We start from the raw sequence: 17,540 nt of genomic DNA, 5'->3' as shown, positions 1-17,540 counted from the left end.
GTCACCTCCAATTTGCTGATGACATCACTATCGTTGCCCCCACCAAAGAAGAGCTTTAACAAATGCCCACCGAGCTAAATGAAGCAAGCAGATCAGTAGGCCTCCACATGAACTTCCGTAAGACCAAAGTCATGAGCAATAAATAAACTGAAAATGCAGATGACATCTTTGAAATTGAAAATCAATAAATTGAGGAAGTGGACCACAACATCTAACTTGGACAACGAATCTCTCTTCAATACACCTCCAAAGAGAGCAAAATAAAAAGAATAACCCTTGGTTGGCAGGCATTTGGAAAAGCCAGTACAGTGTTAAAAAATAAGAAGATTCCTGTTCTCTTAAAAAGGAAAGTCTGTGATTGGTGTATCCTCCCCTCTGTCACCTATGGGGCCAAAACTTGGAATCTAGCAAAAAAAGCATTCCCTTAAATTATGAACAATGCAGAGGGCACATGAGAGAATTATGCTAGATCTAACTTGGAAGGATAGAAAAACAGCTAAATGGATACGTCAAAAAACTAAAGTAAAGAATATCCTTGAAACCATAAGTATAGTTCCGGGGCACATTGCCAGGATGACAGACAACAGATGGACATCACGAACAATCTTCTGGATGCCCCGAGGATACAAAAGAAACCAAGGAAGAAAAAAAACCTGCTGCGAGATGACTTAGACCAACATAAACAACAGTGGCACAGAGCAGCGGAGGATAGAAATCTTTGGAGGAACCTGGGTAAGGCCTGCATCCAACAAAGGACTTTTGAAGGCTGAAATGTTGATGATGATTATTGCACATATCATAACAGTACACTAGAAAATATTTTATTACTGGTGATAGTTCATCGCTAATTACGTAAAAATATTTAAAGATTTGAAGGTGATGGCAATATGTTGTGCTGTTTGTAACTGTTGTCTCGATGCCATCACCCAAAACAAAGGAGTGTGTGTGTACTTCTGCACCCTACACGCAAAGGAAGGGAGTAACGAATGTTTTTATCTTTCGTGTTGCAAAAAAATGAGAAAATTACAGTACAGTAAACCCCCGTATTCGCGGGGGATGCATAACCCCTCCCCCCCCACGAATAGCTAAAATCCTCGAATACTTAAAATTCCTCTAAAAACACTTCCTATTTTGATAGTTTCAACATAAGAGCAAACCCTCTAAAAATGCTTATACCTGAGTATTTTAATAGTTTCATCACAAAAAGTGCATTTAGTCATGAAAATATGAAAATAGTGTAATTAGTGAGTATTTCTCAGTGAAAAGTACCGTGAATGTGCAAATTTTCTGCGAATAATGGGTAGATATGTTTCACAGAGAAATCCACTAATACATGAGTCTGGGAATCGTGAGCCCTCGAATATGGGCCAGGTTACTCTAAACATAAAAATGAAAATAACATAAAATGAAAATAAAATAGGGTAAGGAGTGTGTGTCCTGTAGCCTTACATTGAAGGCTATACTTCTTTTTTTATATATATTTTATGCTATTTTTCTCTAAATTTTTACTGTATTATTTTTAATTTTTGCAATGAAAAAAAAAAAGCAATCGTGAGTACAATACAGTATGTACATACGTACGCGCACACTCATTTCCTGGCTGGTGGTACCAAGGCTTCAGACATAAATAGCACAATGTGTTACGAACGTCTACAAATTCACAGTTTAATGTTTTTACGGCAATTAGAGATGAAATATCAGCAGTGATAAAATATTCTCTTTTTATGATATATTTGCTAATCTTACTTTAGAGTCAACAAAATTTGTAATGAAATACTGTACAGTAAATTAAGCAAGGAAAAAAAATAGAAAAATGGCAACACAATACAGTACTACACTAAGAAACGCACACACTATAGAGACGGCAACTTCATCATTGATGAAATGCCATATGTAGATGTAAATACTCACAGACACAAGTGGAAAGTTTTTGATATGAGGTGAAATGAAGAATAGTTAATTCCAATAAAACAGAAAATGATCAAATACTTTTTAGTAGCATTCTTAAAACAAACTTGCTTTGACAGCCATCACTGAGAAATGCTTTACGTACTAAGGATGTAAACACAGTGTGTTTTACACAAACACAATTTCCATGATGTGGCAAAATAAGCAAAACAAACAAATTAGTAATACCTCCATCTTACATGCTTCAAGTTGCGCAAATTCACAGACTCGCAACATTTGCAAAGTCCTTGAGAAACCCTGCAGAAGTGGTTATGTTAAATTTTTTAAGTAATTTATAAGTTTTCATACATACTGTATGATACAAAGGTAAACTATCATACTTTATGTTAAAATAAATGAAAATCCCAAAATAGTTGTCGATATAAACATTTTCCTCTCTCTCTCTCTCTCTCTCTCTCTCTCTCTCTCTCTCTCTCTCTCTCTCTCTCTCTCTCTCTCTCTCTCTCTCTCTCTATATATATATATATATATATATATATATATATATATATATATATATATATATATATATATATATATATTATATATATATATATATATATATATATATATATATATATATATATATATATATATATATATATATATATATACAGGTTGACCATCACTAATCCGGCAATCAGTAGTCTGGAACAATCAGTAATCCGGCACAAATTTCGGCTACAGTAATTTCTGTTTCCGCACTAATTTTCAAATTTCCCGGGTCGCTGCGCTAACTTGCTCGCCGGCTGCTTCGATTTGATGGCGCAGTGTGCTGCCTCAACAAACTGGAGGTGTTTGTAAACACAGGCATGCTTTTGCTGTTCCATTTTTTACATTTATTATTGTCTTTTGGCATACGCTATGGTATATCGTATAGGCTACATATACGGTGGCCTAGCCTACATTATACTTAACTCTATTCACATATTAACAGTATTATACAAACATCAACATAACAAATGTGCATCTGTTTCATGGATCTTTTAAAAAGTTATACTTTACTACATTGTATCCAATTGCTTATATTCTCATATTGCTTTTTTATTATAAATTGCGATCAGTGTTTTGTTTTTGGAATCGATAATGCGGTGTTTATTTTGCCGCATTTAACTCAGTTCAGAGAGCTTTTCTTGCTTCTAGTAATCGTAAATGAATAGATACTTTTTTTATTTGGGACAAGGATATTTTTCGTTATACGAAATGTTTTTAAAACGAAATATAACTTAAATACGTTTCGTTGTGAAATTAATTTAGCTATTTTTTTTTCGTTAATATGTGACGTTCGCGGGAATTGCTGCTGGACAATTTGGGGGTATGTTTGTTTTGTGTAAGAAAAAAATCAAGATTCCGTTCGCTATTTTCTCTTGATTTCATCATAATATGAGCTTTACATGTTTATCTTTTATCGGCGTGAAAACAGCAGTAATTTGTATTCTTTCATGCCCAGTAGTTTTGATTAAAATACATTCTCTCCAATTTTATATAAGGTCAAGTTTCATCCATGTTGCCGATGCACGATAATCTATAGTCATTAGCAGCTTGAACATTGCTTCCTCAGCTTCAGCTACAAATTGCAGCATAAAGTTACTGTAGCAGTATATTTCCTTGCCGATCTTTTCTCCAAAGCGAATGATGGTATAGTGTAAAAAATATATCAGTCCTATTGTACAGTACTCAACGTCATTTGTAACATAACTACAGTAATTGTTTAACCGTACGATGGTTGAAATACAAGCATAACAGTTGTTATCTGGGACGATTATTAGCAAAACAACAGTTTCCCGTTCGGTTGTTTATGGCTGTACACATTTACGCAAGAGTATAACGTTACTAACAATACTTTTATCATTCTCTTTTACCTTTTTAACTAGCAGATGGAATAAAGAGATGGAGGAAAAGAAGTTGGTCTTTCTCGCTGCCTGCGCCTGCGCGAAATCTTAAAATATTTCCTAAATATTCTCGTATCTGTATTAATTGCTAACCCATCGTAAACTAGAAATATCGTAAGTCGAATTATCATAACTCGAGCACTACCTGTATATAATTGTCTTTTCTTTATTAACCAACTTGTACTGATTTATGGGATATTTTAATTCTCGGATGAGGTGCATAGCTACTGTGTTTCGTGTATTCTAGCCTAATAAATGGCTAATCCGGCACCCTCTAGGTCCCAATGATGCCGGATTAGTGATGGCCAACCTGTATATATGTATATATATATATATATATATATATATATATATATATATATATATATATATATATATATATATATCACACATTACCACAGGTGAAAAAATAAGAAACGGGGTGTAGGTCCTGACCGGTTTCTGACTTTATTTCCAAGCCATTGACGAAGGACTGATACAGAGTGTGAGAAGTCACAAATATATATACTACAAGAACAGTACTGACGAACATACACAACCGTTGGGACTCCATATCCCCACTCAGGCCAGTGTGGAGGTAGGAGTGGCCTTTAAAACTCATTTGGCTAAAAATCACAATAGACTCTCTGGGGACATTGCTGATAAACAGACCATACCCCACCTCAGATCCACACCTGACAGGTGTCATGGAGGTGGAGTTTGGAAACTCATTAACATTACTACCCTCGTACTGTGTTTACAAATATGATAGTCCTATTTTCATACATCTCTACTGCCTACCTTAAAGTTTAAACAATTTACAAATTTCTTTTGATATTAAAGGATCAAGTTTATACATCCCTTGACTGATATTCATATTATGGTTGTAACTTTCTTTTATAAAGCTAGATTCAATGATGTTCCTTTCCAGTGCATTATTAGAATATACAATCCTTTTGCCCCTTCCCAGTTGATAGCATGATTGTTCTCACTAACATGTACAAATATACCACTGTTCCCTTGTGCATACCTCACACATTTCTTATGTTGTTCAATTCTTTTTTTTCCAGTGCTTTCCTGGTTTGGCCAATATAAATGTTGTCACAAGACTTACAAGGAATTTTATATACACACCCTTTAGTATTGTCTGGGGAGTTCTTGATAAGTACATTTTTCATTGTTGTATTGTTCTTAAATGCGACATTAACACCAAAATTCTTAAGAAGATGAGGGATATCTTTCATATTATTATTATAAGGCAAAACAAGCAAATTTTTTTGTGTTGTAAGGTTCTTTCTGGTTTTGATACATAGTCTTTTTTGCCGCTTCAAATGCACTGTTTAATACACTATCAGGATATTTCAATTTTTTGCCTGCATTCCTAATCTTATCTATTTCATCATCAATATATTCAGGGCTACATACCTGTAATGCTCTTAAAAACATAGATGAAAAAAAAACACTGACTTTTTAACCTTATTGCTTTGTCCAGAATAGAAATGCACATAGGAAGAAATATTAGTGGGTTTTCTATACACACTATATTTAAACCCACTGCTATTTCTTCGTATGAGGACATCCAAAAACGGTAAGCACCCATCATTTTCCATTTCCATCGTGAATTTAATTGATGGTACTAATTGATTTAACTTGGCAAAAAAGTTTTTTACATCTTGGTTCCCTGGCCATACACAAATTATGTCGTCAACATACTAAACCATGTTACATTACGTGGGATTATGTTGTTTAATATCTTCTTTTCAAAAATTCCATATATAAGTTACTTAACACTGGGGATAGAGGGTTTCCCATTGCCATACCAAAAAATTTTGTGAGTAAAATTTACCATTAAATTCAAATTTACAATCTTTTACACATAATTTAATCAGTTCAATTAAAGTACTTTTAGAAAATGGGATATCCAGCTGTGTGTTCTCTAACAATTCAGATAAAAACGCCATCAGATCATCTATTGGCACCTTTGTGAATAGTGATACAACATCAAAACTTACAAGCCTGGATTCACTATTAATCTCTACACTATTTAGTTTATTTATCAGGTCCACATTATTCTTGATATTTGCATTTGAGATGGTACCTACTAATGGGTTAAGAATATCTACTAAGTACTTCCTAGCTTGTATGATGCGGAACCAACTGAACTGATAATTGGCCTGGCAGAAAAGTTTGCTTTGTGAGTTTTTATTGTACCATACATGTATGGTAGCGATGGAGAGGTCACACACAACTTCTTTATAAGGCTTTCGTTACCTTTTAACAGGTTTTTCACTTTCTTATTGAAACCACTATTCACATTGTCTATCGGGTTCTTATTTAATTTTATATGTGTTATCATAACCTAAAAGATTTTGCATTTTTTTCTATATATTCACTTTTATTTAAAATTACAAGGGCGCCTGATTTATCTGCTTTTGTCATGTGTATATTTTTATCTTTTTCAGTTCATTAATAGCAACCATAAATCTTTTGGGGACGTTTGTGGTGTCTGATTTTTTTCATACTTCCATAAATCACCCTTAACCATGTTCACTTCTTCATTCGTTAAATCACTATATTTTCCAAATTACACAGTCCTTTAGTTATTTCCACACTGTTCCTTCCGCCAGGAATAAAGCAAAGTTTAAGCCGTAGCCTAAGGCACTAGTTACATTTCTATCCAGCTGTTTGTTTGATAAGTTGACGACACATTCATGATTGGCGTTGTTGGTCCAAGGGCTTCTTTCAATCAACAGTTTAATTTTATTATCGTGTTTACTTTTCAGTTTCCGATACACTTGATTCTCATCTTCACATGACAATATTCACGTAGGGAATCTCTCCAATCTGGTGGTATTGAGGCTTCAAAATGTCGTCTTTTTCTCGTGAGATCTTCAAAGTTCTTTTTGGTTTCCAATGTTTTGATGTTGATATGTTTTTCCAATATGGCACGTTGTATTTCACCGAAGGGTTGGTCTTCTAATTTCAGCAAGGAATTGGTTATGAACGATCTTGGTATCACTTGTTCATCCCGACATTCACGTAAAAACCACAGGTGTTCCTTGTTGGTATGAGCTTGAGTGAGGGCGTCGGCAAATTCTCTGACGGCATATTCCAAGATGGGGAAAAGAACACAGAAAGATCGGAAGGAGCGCGTGGTATCCATTGATGATTATTATCACTTTTGTACGTGATTCATTTATCACACATTACCACAGGTGAAAAATAAGAAACGGGGTGTAGGTCCAAGTATGTTTATCACACATGTCACAACAGTACACTAGAGAATATTATATTACTGTTAATAGTTCATATCTAATTACAAAAAATATTTAAAGATTTAAAGGAGTGAGTGCACTCATACATACCTTACACACAAGCAAGGGAATAACGAATGTGTTTATCTTTTGTGTTGTAAAAAAGAAAAATGAGAAAATTACAGTATAAATAAAAATGAGAATAGAATAAAATGAAAATAAATTAAGTTAAGGAGTGTTTCCTGTAGGCTTACAGTGAAGGCTAAACAGTAACACAATTTTTTTTATGTATATTTTACTCTATTCTTGTATTTTTACTGTATTTTCTCATTTTTATTTTTTGCAAGTAAAAAAAAAAAAAAAAAATCGTGCATACGGTATGTACAGTACGTACGTACCCAAATGCATTCATTGGCTGGTGGTACCAAGGCTTCAGTTACCAATGGCACATTGTGTTACCAACATCTACAAAATTCGCTTTTAATATTTTTACCATAATTAAAGATAAAATATCAACGGTGATAAAATATTCTCATTTTATGATAATGTCTGCTAACCATACTTACAGTTAACTAAGCTTGTAACAAAATACTGCACAGTAAATCAAGCAAAGAAAAAAAAATGGCGACAATACTGCACAAAGAAACATACATGGCAACATCAGCATTGATGAAATGCCACATGTAGATGTAAATACTCACAGACATACAAGTAAAGCGTTTGTGATATAAGGTGAAATGAAGAATCATTAATTTCAATAAAACAGAAAATGATCAACTAATTTACTTTATAGTAGCATTCTTAAAACAAATTTGCTTTGACAGACACCATTGAGAAATGCTATACAGTGCATGGATGTAAACACAGGGTGTTTTACACAAACACAGTTTTCATGTAATGGTAAATAAGCAAACAAACAAAATACAGTGTACCTCTACCTTACACGCTTCAAGTTGCAGGAATTCACAGACACACGACATTTGCAAAGTCCTTGAGAAACCCTGCAGAAGTGGTTATGTTAAATTTTTGAAGTAATTTATAAGTTTTCATACATACTGTGTGACACAAAGGTAAACTACCAAACTTTACGTTAAAATACATTGAAATAAATCAAAATCCTAAAATAGTTGTCGATATAAAAATTCTCTCTCTCTCTCTCTCTCTCTCTCTCTCTCTCTCTCTCTCTCTCTCTCTCTCTCTCTCTCTCTCTCTCTCAGATAAGAAAGAGTTTTTTATGCATATATACCATGTATATTTATTTGGTTTTTATACTGTATTTTATAGATAAATGTGATGTCACATTGTTGTGAATTTTTTCATATTTTCCATGGTATAATTACCTTTTGCATTGTTATAGTAAATTATTTAAGATTTTAAAAGATTAGCATGTCTTTCTCTGTAATAATAAATGAATAATTTCACTCTTTTGATATTTAATGTAAGGACAACCCCCAATCTCTCTCTCTCTCTCTCTCTCTCTCTCTCTACTGTAATGAACCATGAATTACAATACGATGTTAAGCTTACTTTTAAATGAAGCTAAAGTACTTTGGGCATGATCTTGTCATATTTAAGGGCTTTAACTATAGAAATAAGCATTTGCTGTATGTATGAGCATTTTTAGTGACTGTAACACTCTACATGAATCCTCACCTCACATTGGGGTTCTGGAACCTAACCTCATAAGTTCTATGTATTACTGTACGTAACTACTATAACAGGAAAAAAACATTGGAAGGGAGAGATAACATATACTGTATATATATAGTATATATATATATATATATATATATATATATATATATATATATATATATATATATATATATATATATATATATATATATATATATATATACATACATACATACATACATACATACATACATACATATATATATATATATATATATATATATATATATATATATATATATATATATTTATATATATATATATATATATATATATATTATATATATATATATATATATATATATATATATATATATATATATATATATATATATATATATATATATATATATATATATATATATATATATATATATAAGAGAGAGAGAGAGAGAGATCCCATGTTATGGAACCCTTTAAAATTTTGTCTTCTAAACAAGATTTCATTATACTGTGTACATATCTTACGTATCATGTAAGTTGCACTTTCGATAACCCAGATAACATTAGGCTAACCTCTTTTCTTCAGTAATTCCATCTTCAAGTAAAAGAAATGAAAATAAAAAATAAAACTAGTCTTTACTTACTGAACAAATTTCATTTTCGTTAGACATACTGTGCTAGGCAATGCTCTTGCAGAGAATTTTATTTTTGGTAGATCGTTTTGTATTAGGCTGTGCTCGTCGAAATGAATTTCACTTTTGTAGATTGTAATAGGTTAGGTTTTCAAACAGTGTTGACGAAATTGTGGCTTATGTTTTTATAATTAACAACCACTTACCAAAGAACTGACATAAACAACATGAAGTATGAGATAAACAAAAAATCAAGAATCAATGGTTTTGCAATTTTAAGGGATTTGGCTTCAACATTAATTATGGTAGTTTATCTTTGTATGCCCGTTTTACATTTATGTACGAAAATATATAAAAATAATTCCAGTAATACATTTGTTTCTACTATAAACTAAAAATTTATTCCCCTGATTCTTTTGGCAATCAGCTATTGTAAACATTAGCCTAGCCTACAAAATTTCATATGGCAGATGATCATTTATTTTTGTACATGTGATGATGATACTGTATAACATGTTAACCCTTTAACGTAAAGCCCCTATTTTCAAAAACTCTCTCGTATGTATTGCCTCAAGAGAAAAAGCTTTAGCGGAAAAAAAGTTTTTCAAAAATCACAGCGCTTAGTTTTCAAGATTAAGAGTTCATTTTTGGCTCCTTTTTTCTCATTGCCTGAAGTTTAGTATGCAACCATCAGAAATAAAAAAAAATATTATCATATATAAATATTGGAATATATGACAGCAGAAAAAAAAAAAACTCGTATATAATTGTGTACAAATCGCTGTAAGGAAACCGGTTGAAGCTAATGAGTTAATATTTTTAGTTGTATTGTACACTAAATTGCGATGATTTTGGTATATAACAGATTGTAAACGATTAAAGCAACACAGAGAAAATATTATCACAAAATGATGCATGAATTCGTAACGCTCGGACGTAAAAAAAAGTTTTTTTAAAAAATTTACCAAAAATCAAAATATTGTGCTAGAGACTTTCCAATTCTGCCAAAATGAAGGAAATTGATTGAATATTACTAGGCTGTAAGTGTTTTAGCTTACAATTGCATTTTGAACCATTTCGATCGAGTTAAAGTTGACCGAAGGCTGATTTTTTTCTAATCGTTATTTATGATGTAAATATAAAAAAACTGTGAAGAGCTAAAGGAATGATATATTTTTTGTTGTATTTTACATGAAATTGCACATTTTGATGTATAACACTTTTATATAACGAATAATATGAATTTGAAAAAATTATGGCAAGCTGACGCAAGAAATGACAGGATTTTCAATGGAGACCATAGATGAGCATTTGAAGCGAAATTTTATTTTTTTTTTTTTTTTCAAAATTCACCAAAAATCTAAAATAATGTGCTAGAGACTTTCCGTTTGTTGCAAAATGAAGGTAAATGATTGATTGTTACTCGAATGTAATAATTATGGCTTATTGGATGCGTTTTTTCGATCATTTCGGTCGAATCAAAGTTGACCGAATGTTAAAATTTTGTCAGTTATCGTGATTTCGGCAAAAATATTAAAAACTGTGAAGAGCTAAAGGAATGACATATTTTTTGTTGTATTCTACATGAAATTACACATTTTGATGTATAACACTTTATGTAACGTATAATATGAAACGGCGAAAAATTACGGCAAGCTGACGCAAGAAATGACAGGATTTTCAGGATGATACGCCCATGGAGCGGCGGAATTTTTTTTTTTTTTTTTTTTTTTTTTTTTTTTTTTCAGAAATTCACCAAAAATCTAAATAATGTGCTAGAGACTTTCCGTTTGTTGCAAAATGAAGGTAAATGATTGATTGTTACTCGAATGTAATAATTATGGCTTACGGATGCGTTTTCAATCATTTCGGTCGAATCAAAGTTGACCGAAAGTTAAAATTTTGTCATTATCATGATTTCGATGTAAATATTAAAAAACTGTGAAGAGCTAAAGGAATGATATATTTTTGTTGTATTCTACATGAAATTGCACACATTTTGATGTATAACACTTTATGTAATGAATAATATGAAACGACAAAAATAACGGCAAGCTGACGCAAGAAATGACAGGATTTTCAGCGGAGTTCGACATTGCCCTAAATTGGAGGGAGGAAAATTTTTTCAAAAATTCACCAAAATTCTAAATATTGTGCTAGAGACTTTCCGTTTGTTGCAAAATGAAGGTAAATGATTGATTGTTACTCGAATGTAATAATTATGGCTTACGGATGCGTTTTTCGATCATTTCAGTCGAGTCAAAGTTGACCAAATGTTAAAATTTTGTCAGTTATCGTGATTTCGATGTAAATATTAAAACACTCTGAAGAGCTAAGGGAATGATATATTTTTTTGTTGTATTCTACATGAAATTGCGCACATTTTGATGTATAACACTTTATGTAACGAATAATATGAAACGGCAAAAAATTACAGCAAGCTGACGCAAGAAATGACAGGATTTTCTCAGCGGAGTTTCTTTTGAATCGGCGGAGCTTGGAGGGAAATTTTTTTTTTAAAAATTCACCAAAATTCTAAATATTGTGCTAGAGACTTTCCGTTTGTTGCAAAATGAAGGTAAATGATTGATTGTTACTCGAATGACAAAATAATTATGGCTTACGGATGCGTTTTTCGATCATTTCGGTCGAGTCAAAGTTGACCGAATGTTAAAATTCACTTTGTTGCTGGGTCCTTCTCCAGCATCCCAGTCTAAAACTCGCCTCACACGCTCACTTCCGACAGGCAGTATGCGCCTTTCATGGTCCTGACGCCTTTGTGACATCTCTGCAAACATTCTGTTGCAGCTCGAACACTCGCAAAAGTTCAACAAAACACGTCTGCGTCAAAATATCGCTCCCGCAAGGTGCTGCTCTGATGCTCTGATGCGAGATGGGGAAATTCAGCGCATGCGCGCCTGGGTGACGCTCAGAAACAAAACAACAGCTGGATCCGTGAACTCCCCAGCATCCGCCAAGGCGCGGGATTTGGAAATCTTCCGCAAACTAGGCCTACAATTATTTTTCCGCGAATATTTAAAAAAAGGATTTTCAGTCGACGTTTGCAACGTCCACTCGGCATTCGACAGACAATTTTGGACGACGTTTAAAACGTCCAACAGGCGTTTAAGGGTTAATAACACAGTATAAATGGATCCAGTAAGATATCAGTTTCATTAGCATTAACTGCATGTTAAATACAACTGCTTGAATTATGGAAATGGATACTGTAAGAGTAACACTTAGCGTAGGTCAGTAGTTGACACACATTTTGTATCATGTATGGTGATATAGAACGTTGACTGTTGATAAAGTTGCTGTCTAAAAGTACATTAATGGTGATAAAACCATAGTAGGGTGATGGTAAACACGGGTAGGCTACCTACCTACAGTACCAAACTGTGTACCATGTGGGGAAAGCGAGACGATGAGAAGGGGTTGCATTATTTTATCAGTGTATTTATGCAGCTTATTTTGTCATAAATATGAAGGGGGAAAGGTTGATGACTGTCTTTTGCTTAAAGTTTTCAGTTTTATAAGCATACAGTATCAGGTTTTACAGTTGATACATGGTATTAGGGAAGGCTATGTGAGGAGGGGTATGGAGTTCCCTTGAACAGCCCTAGATTGTATAACTTGCATTTTGAAGCCTTCTAGTGTATCCAGCGTAGGTTCTTAGACTACATATGGGACATGTATACTTATAAATAATGTTGGACGTTAGAGAATGGCTCAATCTCTCCTTCACTCTGAAAAAAGAACTTTAGGTATAGGATTCCTTGGGATGAACTTCAAACTCAATTCTGGCATTACATTTTATAAATTAAATTCATATATTTCATTTTAAGGTATTATCAAGTAGGATAGGGAACTTAGCATAAAGACATAACTTGGGAGCAGTATATATCGTAATAGATGGTTTCATTTTCGAGGTTATGAGTTTGCTAAGTACTCTATAGAAATATTGGGATGGGAAACAATTGTTACTGAAAATATTTACCAAGAATTATATTTGTTTGTGAAAGGCTGCCCAGCTGGAGGTTAAAGTATAAGCCCTGTGGAGGAGGGTAGAGAGAGAATTTGTCTTAATTTAAGACAGTAAGATATCTCTCAATAAATTATACAGGGTGAGATTGTATTTACTGTACACTAAAACTTTACTGCTGTCTAAGAGATTAGTGTTATGTGTCGTTGAGACCCATTAAGTGGAAACCAAAATCTAGAGTAGTACAAATTACACATCACATTACCTAACAAAAGTATTTGCCAAATAATCCATCCATGTCAGCAGATGTTCAGACATGCAGCATCTCTGGATTTTGAAATAATAATTTTTTAATTAAATGACAGAGCCTATATACACACACATCAGAAACTCGATAGATTTTCTGTGTATAATTACAATCTGATTGAATATTTAAACATTTTTGCATTGAGTTTTTTTTTTTTTTTTTTATTTGTACATAGGTTGTGATATATGGAACTCAGTTCATCAGTATGAAAACTTCTATCATGACAATATAGACTATATCCTTTATGACTGGTGGTATACTAATAGTAGCTGGACTGGAGCTTATCAAGAATACAGTGAGGTTCCGAATTATGGGCTTATGAACCATAATGGCACCATGTATAATTCAAGATGTCAAGAGTTTATCTGCACAGCGAAAGACACCATCATCTTCACTCAAGAGATTCAACAAGATTGTAAGTACATAAAACATTATTTTTTCATTACATCAAATTAACCAAAATCACTAAAAAAAAAATTTATATGTAATAATAACGAGGAATTAAATAAAAAATAGCAAAATTCAAAATCTGTTGATATTCTCCAAAAGGTTGGAATGTTTCTTCTCTTTTGTTTATGTATTTGCTTCTACGGTATTGTACAAATGTAGAGAAATGAATAGTATATTCTGGTTTTCATAAAAATTTTTTCTCTGTTATTCACATAAAAAAGTTTAGATACTGCTCAAGATCACAAACTCGATTTATTCTTAACTTGGGAGCAGTTTATATCCATATTTGTTTATAAGAATAACCATGAGTTAGTGGTTAGTCAAACAGTTTCAGTGTTGAACTAGGCCAGATCCAACTCTTGTGGATGAAAATTTGAAATTGTTATCAAATGCAGATAAGATTGTGAAAAAGAAAGTAAATAAATGAAGTAAAAAAGGCTGAATGTTGTAATATTAATTAAGTAGAAATATTTTAGCCAGTGAGCTTAACCACATACATTAAAAGATTTATTATTTAATTCTTTCAGGTTGTGAATATAACATGACATGGTACCATCATGCTCAACCAGTTTATAAAGAAGATTGCATTGGGTACGTCTGCTGGAATGGGACTTGGTTACAAACTAACCACACTAATCAATATTGTAAGTTTATAAGTGCAAAAATTATACACAGTAAAAGAGATTCAGTGAAAGAGAGAGAGAGAGAGAGAGTACTATTTAGAAACAAGTTTCCAGATAATCCCTTTAAACAGTATATCGTATAAAGAAAGAAGATAAGGATAGCTTGAACATTTTGATTTTTTTTCTTAATTTATATATTTTCTTGATTTTTTCTTAATTTATATATTTTCTTGCTTAAAATCTTTACATAAGTATGGTACGTTTTGATTTATCAAGAAAGTTACTTTTGATGACTGAGATTTTGTAACACTCCAATGACCAATACAAAGACTTTTATTTTAAACTGTAGTTTACACTTGAACCAAGTTCACATTTCCTTGCATTTTTTCTGTAGAATTAGGAAATGACTTCAATATGAAGATATCAAGCTGTTGAGAGCAACACACTTTTGCCTTTTCTTTTTTTTTTGGTTTGTTTGCTGTATTTACTGTATGGTACAGGTCGTTACAAGTTTAGTGGACTCCAAGTATGATTGTCGCACATATCATAACAGTACACTAGAGAATATTTTATTACAGAAAAATATATAAAGATTTGAAGGTAATGGCAATATGTTGTGCTATTTATAACCTTTTGTCTCGATGCCATCACCAGAGTGGGGTGTGTTCTTACATGCAAACCTTACACACAAACAATGGAATAACGAATGTGTTTATCTTTTGTGTTGTAAAAAAAGAGAAAATTACAGTATAAATAAAAATGAGAATAGCATAAAATAGAAGTTAAATAAAGTAAGGAGTATGTGTTCTGTAGCCTTGCATTGTAGGCTATGGAGCAATACGCACTTCTTCCTTTTTTTATTCATGTTTTATGCTATTAATATGTATATTTTTACTGTATCATCTCATTTTTATCTTTGCAACTGAAAAAGCAGTCATGTATGTTGGTTATGTGCGTATGTAAGTACTCGCACATACATTTGCTTACTGGTGGTACCAAGGCTTCAGTTACAAATAGCACAATGTGTTACCAACATCTACAAATTCGCTTTTTAATATTTTTATGGCAATTAGAGATGAAATATCATAGCGATAAGATATTCTCTTTTTATGATATATCTGCTAATCATACTTAGAGTCAACTAAACTTGTTATGAAATTCTGTACAGTAAATCAAGCAAAGAAAAAAAATGGCAACACAATACTACACTAAGAAACACACACTGTATAGATGGCGACATCATCATTGATGAAATGCCACATGTAGATGCCAGTGCTCACAGACATACAAATAATCTTTTGTGATATAAGGTGAAATGAAGAATCATTAATTCCAATAAAACAGAAAATGATCAAATACTTTCAAGTAGCATTCTTAAAACAAATCTGCTTTGACAGATATCATTCAGAAATGCTTTGCATATGAAAGATGTAAACACAGTGTGTTTAACACAGACATAGTTTCCGAGATATGGCAAAATAAACAAAACAAACAAAATACAGTAATTCATCCATCTTACGAGCTTCGAGTTGCACGAATTCACAGGTGCAAACTTTTCATTGGAACCTCACTAATTGGCATACACGATATTTTCACAGGCTCATATTTGCAAAATCCTTGAAAAACCCTGCAGAAGTTATGTTTAAATTTTGAAGTAATTTGCAGGTTTTTCGTGCTTTTATGTGTAAAATTGGTAAGAAAAATTTGTATTTATTTTTGTACACAAATACTGCATGATACAAAAGTAAACTAGTGCACTTTACATTAAATTACAGTAAAATCAATCAAAATCACAAAACAGCTGTTGATGTAAATATTCTCTCTCTCTCTCTCTCTCTCTCTCTCTCTCTCTCTCTCTCTCTCTCTCTCTCTCTCTCTCTCTCTCTCTCTCTCTCTCTCTCTCTCTGTACTTTAATGTTTGTTTTGACATATGAGTTGTATTTTTTGTTCTCTCTCTCTCTCTCTCTCTCTCTCTCTCAGATAAGAAAGAGATTTTTTATGCATATGTAACATGTATATTTATTTGGTTTGTATATTGTAGTTTTATAGATAAACATGATGTTTATTATTAATTTTTTCATATTTTCCATGCTGTAATTACAACTTTTTGCTTTTTGCATTTCTAGTTTTTAAGATTTTAGAAGAATAATATGGATTCCCAGTCTTTTCTCCACGGATCGGATCAAGGGGGTGTAACCTAACTATCAATTATCTTGAAATATTGACCATTGCCCACTGATGATCAAATAAAATACCACTACAGAACGATAATGAAATTCTCTCTCTCTCTCTCTCTCTCTCTCTCTCTCTCTCTCTCTCTCTCTCTCTCTCTCTCTCTCTCTCTCTCTCTCTCTCTCTCTCTCTCTCTCTCTCAGCTTACTTTGTCATCAATATGGTGGTGAGAATGGTAGATAATTGTCTTTTGAATGAAATTTCCATTATAAAGTGTGATTGTTGTTATTAATAAGTATATTGAGTATTAACAGTTATGTGGATTGGGAGGGTTATGTGAGGAAGGGTATGGAGTTGCCCTTGAACACCCCCTGATTTTAATAATTGCCCTTGAGAATCCTTCTAGTGCATCCAAGTAGGTTCTTAGACTACATGTGGGACATGTATATTTTTATAAATAACGTTGGATGTCAGGGAAGGGTTCAATCTGTCATTCACTTTGAAAAAGGAATGTTTAGGTAGTGGATCCCTTGGGATCAACTTCAGATTCAAGGCTGGCAGTTCATTACAATATTAGTTAATTCTTAAATTTATTTTTTAAGGTATTATCAAGTTGGAAAGGGAACTTAGCATGAAGACATAACTGCGAGCAGTATGTCTG

The 17,540-nt window shown here is 32.6% G+C and overlaps 1 protein-coding gene across 1 annotated transcript in view; it reads left to right on the top strand.

The window, feature by feature from the left end:
* The window catches only part of LOC136841779 (uncharacterized), a 213,259-nt gene that overhangs the window by 54,735 nt on the left and 140,984 nt on the right, over positions 1-17,540 (top strand). Inside the window, exons 7-8 of the mRNA XM_067109065.1 lie at positions 13,810-14,049; positions 14,612-14,728. Of these exons, the coding sequence (XP_066965166.1) occupies positions 13,810-14,049; positions 14,612-14,728 (357 nt within the window). The remainder of the gene's footprint in view (positions 1-13,809; positions 14,050-14,611; positions 14,729-17,540) is intronic.

Source organism: Macrobrachium rosenbergii, chromosome 9, assembly GCF_040412425.1.
Source record: "Macrobrachium rosenbergii isolate ZJJX-2024 chromosome 9, ASM4041242v1, whole genome shotgun sequence".
NCBI lineage: Eukaryota > Metazoa > Arthropoda > Malacostraca > Decapoda > Palaemonidae > Macrobrachium > Macrobrachium rosenbergii.
This window is presented reverse-complemented; position numbering and strand designations above follow the sequence as displayed.